This window comes from Echinops telfairi, unplaced genomic scaffold (genome assembly GCF_000313985.2).
Source record: "Echinops telfairi isolate 266 unplaced genomic scaffold, ASM31398v2 ScPeMD7_7458;HRSCAF=8496, whole genome shotgun sequence".
In the NCBI taxonomy this organism is placed as follows: domain Eukaryota; kingdom Metazoa; phylum Chordata; class Mammalia; order Afrosoricida; family Tenrecidae; genus Echinops; species Echinops telfairi.
Window position 1 is genome coordinate 46,760,457 of NW_022111358.1, and position 6,418 is coordinate 46,766,874.

The following is a 6,418-nucleotide window of genomic DNA, read 5'->3' on the forward strand; positions in this document are numbered from 1 at the left end:
GCAGCCAGAGTGGTCGTTCTGCACGCAGCAGCCCGAGTGCTGCTCCAGCTCCCGCTCCCTCCGCACCAGCTCCTCGATCTGCTGGTCCTTCCGGATGCAGGGCGAGAACTTGGCACCCAGGTGGATCAAGTCGATCTGTGGGAGGAGAGGCTGTGAGCGGGCCTGGGCCACATCGCCGGGTCTCGTCTGGGGTGGGCGAGGGGCTGTGAGGGCCCGTACCGAGCTGGGGCCGATCCAGAAGTTCTCTTGCTGGATGTACTTGACGCTCTCATACACCCCTTTGTTCCGCAGCACCTGGCCAGGGGCAGAAGAGGGCAGTGAAGGTGGAGAGGATGCAGGGCCGCCTCAGAGCCCACCAGGGAAGCTCCCAGGCCTGGGTGCAGCAGGGCCCTTGCGAAGGGAGGGATGAGTTTCTCCATCCCAGATTTCGTCCCCCACCCGGAGTACCTCCCACTCGGCGGCTGTGAGGCTGAAGCCTCTGCGGGGTTGGGACCCCGCGTCCGCAGCCCACTCACCAGCTGGGTGGTGACGTGCTGTGCAAAGCCCACGGGCGCGATGCCGTAAGTACAGATCACCAGCAGCGTGATGATGATGTGGACGAAAGTCAGCCAATAAGTGAAGTAGGGCCTGTGGGTGGGCCCAGCGCGGATTTAGCCAATTTTCTCCCTGGCCACACCCTGCAAGGGGTCCCCTGCAGCCCTGGGGGCGGGGCCCAGAGCCCTCCTGCTGACGGCAGGTTGAGCTGTGCCCAGGGGGTCAAACCCTCCCTGCTCTTTCTGACTGTATGTCCCTTGGTCCCTCCCTGCTCCTCCGCAGCAGTCCCCACACCTGTTACTGGGGCTGGTGGGGGAGGGGAAGGGGGCCCACTATCTATCAGGTGGCTGTTCTGTGAGTCGCTCTGCACCCCCATAGCAGAGCTGGGGTGCGGGCGGGGAAAGGGGGCGCATGCGCGCGGGCCCACGGCTGCGCTCACCGGTGGCTGTCGAAGCTCTCCAGCTGCCGCTGCACGGTGCTGCTGATGCTGCGGCGGTAGCTGCGGTTCAGCCAGTTGCCCACCACGCCCAGGCCGTAGTGGCGCTTCTTCCGGTCAAAAGCAAAGTGCTTCACCTTGGAGGTGATGCGCTTGCCGCGCCTGGCAGCCGGCTTCTGCGTGCGGCCCAACTCCTTCCTGTAGCGACGCACAGCTATGGACGAAGCCCTTCCCACACAGCCAGCCCCCATGGAGGTCCAGGGTGGGCAGCACCTTGGGACGGGCCCGGCAAGGGATGGGGATAGGTGTCGCCTGAAGGTCATGGGCCCCTCCCCCACTCCCTTCTCCCCCCAGGGAAGGGCCCCAGCACCCACAGGGGGATCTGCACGCCATCAGGGGAGACGGGGGAAGCCGAGTGCGGGATCCCTCGGAAGTAGTTGGCAGAGAGCGGGGGCGACTCAAACACATCATCGGGCATGGAGCTCATTTCTTCCTGAGGGGGCGTGCACAAAATGACAGCGTGTAAGGAACCTGCCCCAACACCCCCACTCAAGGGCAGGACTTGGCCAGGAGGACCCTGTGCAGTGGGCTGGGCTGGTGGCAGCATACACTAGCACTGCCACCTGAGGATCTCTTTCCAGAGCCAAAGTCATCTGGCTCAGCTCCCAGACCCACCTGCCCCTGCCCCCCCCCCCCAAGGGCCCACACCCCGTGCTTGCCTTACTAAAGAACGAGGAGTCGAAGGTGTCAGCCCCGTCAACCACGTCCTCATCCAGGAAGCTGGGGTAGGCGAAGCTGCGCTTGACCACCCAGCGCTGCTGCCCGGCCGCATCCAACAGGGAGCGGCCCTGGCATGGGGCAGAAGCAGGGTCAGGACCTTGGCCCCTCCTGGCAGCCTGGGACCCCAGATCCAGGTTCTGCCTGTCCCAACACCCAAGGAGTCGTAAAGCCCTGTCCCCCCTGTGGGGAGATGGTCCTGGGAATCCGGCAAGAAGCCCCTAAGAGCTTCCGACTGGCCCTGAGGGAAGCACTCACCGTGGCCTGTGGTACCTCCTCCCTGGTGACCTCCTGCCCCACAGGCTTGGGCAGCTGGCATCCCTTCAGCCACTCTGAACCACCTCCAAGCTAGCTTGGGGCAATCCACACGCTCCGCCAGTCCCAGGCCACCCCCGACCCCTTGTCTCCTGGAGCCACCTTTCCCCTCCCCTCAAACAGTCATCAAGCCTCCATGGCTGCCCAGTACCACGCTCCCTGAACTCCAGGCTTCTGCACATGCAATTCCCTCCCTTCCTTTACTGGTGAGCTTTTTCTTTCAGGACTTAGTCCAAGCATCAGTCCCCAGAGGTCTCCCGGGAAACAGGCCCACTGCCAGAGACGGGAGTCCTTCCTCTGGGCAGGCGCCCTTCACACTCTGCCTGGGGCTGGGAGCTCATCCAGGGCAGTGACTCTTCAGCCCCAGCATGCAGTAGGTGCTCAGTAAGCGCTTGGGGAGGAGTGCTGAGTGTGGGTTTCACCAGCCTGCCCAGCTTAGGTCACTGCAGACACCACCTCTGAGCAGAGCAGGCTGGGGGTGGAGGGGGGAGGATTCTGGGACCACTTGGACCAGAAGGGGAGGTGACCTTCCCTCTGCCTGAAATCCCCTGCCCCTGACCTTGAGGAGCGCGGCGGCAGCCTGGAAGCTCATGTGAGCCACAGACATCCTCTTGGGACGGAGCAGGTGCGAGTGGCCGGAGCGCACGCTGGTGAAGGAGGTAAGGGACAGGACGCCGGGGGTCAGCGGTGGGTGCGGGCCATGGGGTCGGTCCACCTCGTCAGGGTGGCGGAAGGCCCGGCCCCGGGCCAGAGGGTCCACGATCTGGGAAGCAAGGAGGAAGGTGGTGGGTGGGGTCCATCTGGGCTCTGGGTGAAGCTGCTGGCTGATCCTCTGACCCCTGGGGGCCCACCTTGGGCAGCTTGCAGGGCTTGGGAGACTCAGTGCCCTGGAAGGACGGCACCTCCTGGCTGGGCAGCTCCAGGTCTCGCTGACAGGAGGCCTTCAGCTTGCCGTAGCGTAGGCTGCAGTGGTGCAGGCTGCGGCGCTGCCAGTTCTGCCGCTTCCCCTCCCAGTCACCGCTGACCCCGAACCACTGGGCGGTACCCCTGCATGGGCAGACAGAGCAGGCACATGAGATGCTCGAGATCACATGGCAGTGCCTCCGGGTGCACATGAGGGGAGTGAGTGTGTGAACGCATGTGTGAGCTAGTAATCGCATGGCAGTGTCCCCGTGTGCTTGTGTGCTGGTAGAGGTTTGTGTGCATGTGAATGTGCACGCGCCCGTGAGAACGTGATTAAATGCAGCGTCCCTGTGTGCACGTGAGCTCTCAACCATGCAGGGGTGTTCCTGTTTGCTTGTGTGCATGTGAGGTTTGTATGTGTGCATACGAACTTACCACCACATGGCAGTATTCACATGTGCTTGTGTGTATGTGCACACGAGATTGTGATCACACAGGAGTGTCGCTATGTACAAGTGCACGTGAGCTCACCATTACATGGCAGTGTCCGTGTGTGATTGTAAGCACATTAGGGGTGTGTGTGCGCATAAGGGGAGGTATGCACGTGAACGTGTGTGTGCATATGTGAGATCACAAATCACATGGCAGTGTCTCTGTGTACATGGAGTGCTCAATCATGCAGGGGGATCCCTGGTGCACATCATGCATGTGAGGTGTGTGTACACATCATATGGCAGTGTCCCCATGTGCACGTACATGGGAGATCACAATGATAACATGTGGTCCCCTGTGCATGTGTGCACGTAAGAGGTATATGTATACCTAAGAGCCGGCCACATGGCAGTGTCCCCGGGCGTGTACGGGAATGACCTGCAAGATGCATGTGCCCTGCGTGTGCAGGGGAGTGCTGTGAGAGCAGTAACACCCAGGTGCCCATGTGTGCATATGAGGAGTATGCGGAAGCATGATATGCACCTGTGTTCCTGTATGTGTACATGGAAGTGACACGCGTGACATACACATGTACACAGGAGGGAGTGACTATGAGTGTGACACACGTGTGTCCCTCGGTGTGCAGGGAAGTGATGCCAGGTGAATGACCATGTATGTGCCCATGTGTGCCCACAGGAAGTGTGTGACTGGGAGCGTGACAGTGTGTGCCCCTGGGTGTGTAGCAAAGTGGTGCCTGCAGCACGTTCACGTGTGCACACAGTGGCAACTGGAAGTATGATCATGCATGTGCACACGTGTGCATCCAGGGCAGGTGGGGAGAAGCCAAAATGAGGGGCTGGCCCACTCACAAGGCTTCAGACCTGGGCCCTCTCAGCCACCACCCTGGGATGCCCCCCCCCCCCATACTCACACCCCTAGGCCTTGGGGCTTGCCTTGTGGAGAGCACCTCCCATGGGAAAGGGTACCCCAGGAGCCCCCAGAGTTGGTGTGGGGGGGTGGGGTACAGTGGGGGCTAACAACAAGAACACTCACTTGCGGATGCTCTGAGACAGGGAGGCCTGGCGGCGGAAGCCAGGGCGCTTCTCCGGGCCTCCCTCGGGCCATGGTCCCTGAGGCTCCTGCAGGCTCACACTCTTCAAGTAGGCGGGGTTCTTGGGCCTCTGCTGGGAGGTGAGGGGGAGGTCAGGGGGCGGGGGAGTCACGCGTGGCTGTGACCCCGGGGAGGGTTCTTGTTTGGCCTCCCAATGGGAACACCCTGTGAGAATAAGTCTGTCCCCTATGCCCACCTCAGCCTTCTTTGCAAGCGAAGAATCACCATTTCCTAATGTCCGGTCCTGCCTGGCGTGCAGGCCTTCAGGCCCCAGCCAGTGAGCTTGGGTCACCCAACCGTGACCTTGCCTGGCCTTGCATGTTCTAAGGGCTCTGAGGGTGAGCGAGAGGCCCAACACAGCACCCCTTTATGTCCCGAGCTGTGCAGGAAGCCCACGCTCTTTGGGGTCTCGACTCAAAGAGTCCTTTATGGAGGCACCAGGAACTGCAATGTAGGGCCTGTGGCGCCAAGGGACACTGTCCCTATTTCAGCTCACCCGTCCCGGGGAAGCCACGCTCCCCAGAAGCACCCACAAAGCCCACCCCGTTGCCATCGAGTGGAGCCCGCCTCCTGGTGACCCCGTGTTAGTGTGGGACTGGGCTCAGAGGGTTTTCTGAGCCGGAACCTGCATGGAAGCAGAGGGCCAGGGCTTCTTATGCAGGATGACGGCTGTGGCGGGGTTAGGAGCCATCGCATCGGTGCCCACCCATAGCGACCCGTGCACAACAGAAGGAAACACTGCCCGGACCTGCGCCGTCCTCAGGATGGTTCCTGTACCTGAGCCCGTGGTGACAGCCACGGTGTCCATCCATCTGGAGGGCCTTCCTCCTTCTTGTCCACCCCTCTCTCTACTTTACCAAACTCGGTGTCCTTCGCCAGGGACTTGTGTCTCTCGACAACATGTCTAAAGCACGTGAGACCAAGTCTCGCCATCCCTGCCCCTAAGGAGCACTGCTCTGGAGGAGTGGCAGTTGGTGGCAGGCTGTGGTGCCGCTCAGGCTGGGTTCAGTGGACGCACAGCAAGTCCTAGACTGTCCTCGGGCCCAGCGTGCCCTCTAGTCTCCTGGCCACCACGAGATTAGCCTCCTCTCTGTCCAGGTGATGTGTCCCAGACCCAGGAAGGTGGGGCAGAGGCCTGTGGAAAGGGTGCCTGCAGCTGCAGCTTGGAAGGGGACGACTCTCCAGGAAGTGGAACCACTTAGGAGGTGACATCTCGTTGGCATGGGTCCCAGTGTTGGGGTGGCCCCTTACCTCAGGCAGCATGCGGTCTTGCTCGCCAGCGGGGACTGGGGCCTCCAGGGGCGGGATGGTGATGGACAGGTTGGGCGGCTTCCGGCTCTGCAGGCGGCTGCCGGACAAGGAGGAGATGCTCCCACTGTTCTTGTTTGCAGAGGCCATGGCGGGCAGGGAAGCTGGGGGACCCTGAGGAGATAGCAAGGGGACGGGCACAGGCATGGTGAGAGGGGACAGGGCAGAGGGGGGACATGGTGACAGGGTGGGCAGCCCTGCTCGCCAACCAACCTGGGAGCCCGTGAACTTAACTCTGGGACCGAATGATACTATTCATCAGTCACTGCTCAAGTGTTGGGGCAGCAGAGGTAATGGAAGTGGGTGGCTTTGACAAACAGAAAGCTCGTAGGGAATGGGAAAATCTGGGCTGGGGGGTACTGTGGGTTGGATTGTGTCTCCCCAAATATGGGTTATAGATCTCAGCCCCTAACTTTGTGGATCGAATTCATCCCATGTGGAAAGAGGGCTTTCTGGGTTAGGTCCGTGAGACCCTCTCTGGGAAAAGTTTGTCAGGGATCTAGAAGGAGCAGCTTGGGCACGGAGAATCGGGCAGAGACGGGGAGGTTAGGTGCTAGGCCACATGAAAATGGCCACAGAACAGAAGCTGAAAAGAGATACAG

At 61.2% G+C, this 6,418-nt stretch overlaps 1 protein-coding gene across 1 annotated transcript in view; it reads right to left on the reverse strand.

The window, feature by feature from the left end:
- RHBDF2 (rhomboid 5 homolog 2) overlaps positions 1 to 5,906 on the reverse strand; it is a 9,612-nt gene extending 3,706 nt beyond the window's left edge. Inside the window, exons 1-10 of the mRNA XM_045299506.1 lie at positions 5,760 to 5,906; positions 4,451 to 4,581; positions 2,914 to 3,109; positions 2,622 to 2,825; positions 1,690 to 1,818; positions 1,345 to 1,463; positions 974 to 1,168; positions 516 to 627; positions 220 to 294; positions 6 to 135 (exon numbers count right to left, since the gene is read on the reverse strand). Coding sequence (XP_045155441.1) covers positions 6 to 135; positions 220 to 294; positions 516 to 627; positions 974 to 1,168; positions 1,345 to 1,463; positions 1,690 to 1,818; positions 2,622 to 2,825; positions 2,914 to 3,109; positions 4,451 to 4,581; positions 5,760 to 5,906 — 1,438 coding nt within the window. The remainder of the gene's footprint in view (positions 1 to 5; positions 136 to 219; positions 295 to 515; positions 628 to 973; positions 1,169 to 1,344; positions 1,464 to 1,689; positions 1,819 to 2,621; positions 2,826 to 2,913; positions 3,110 to 4,450; positions 4,582 to 5,759) is intronic.
- Positions 5,907 to 6,418: the final 512 nt, after the last annotated feature.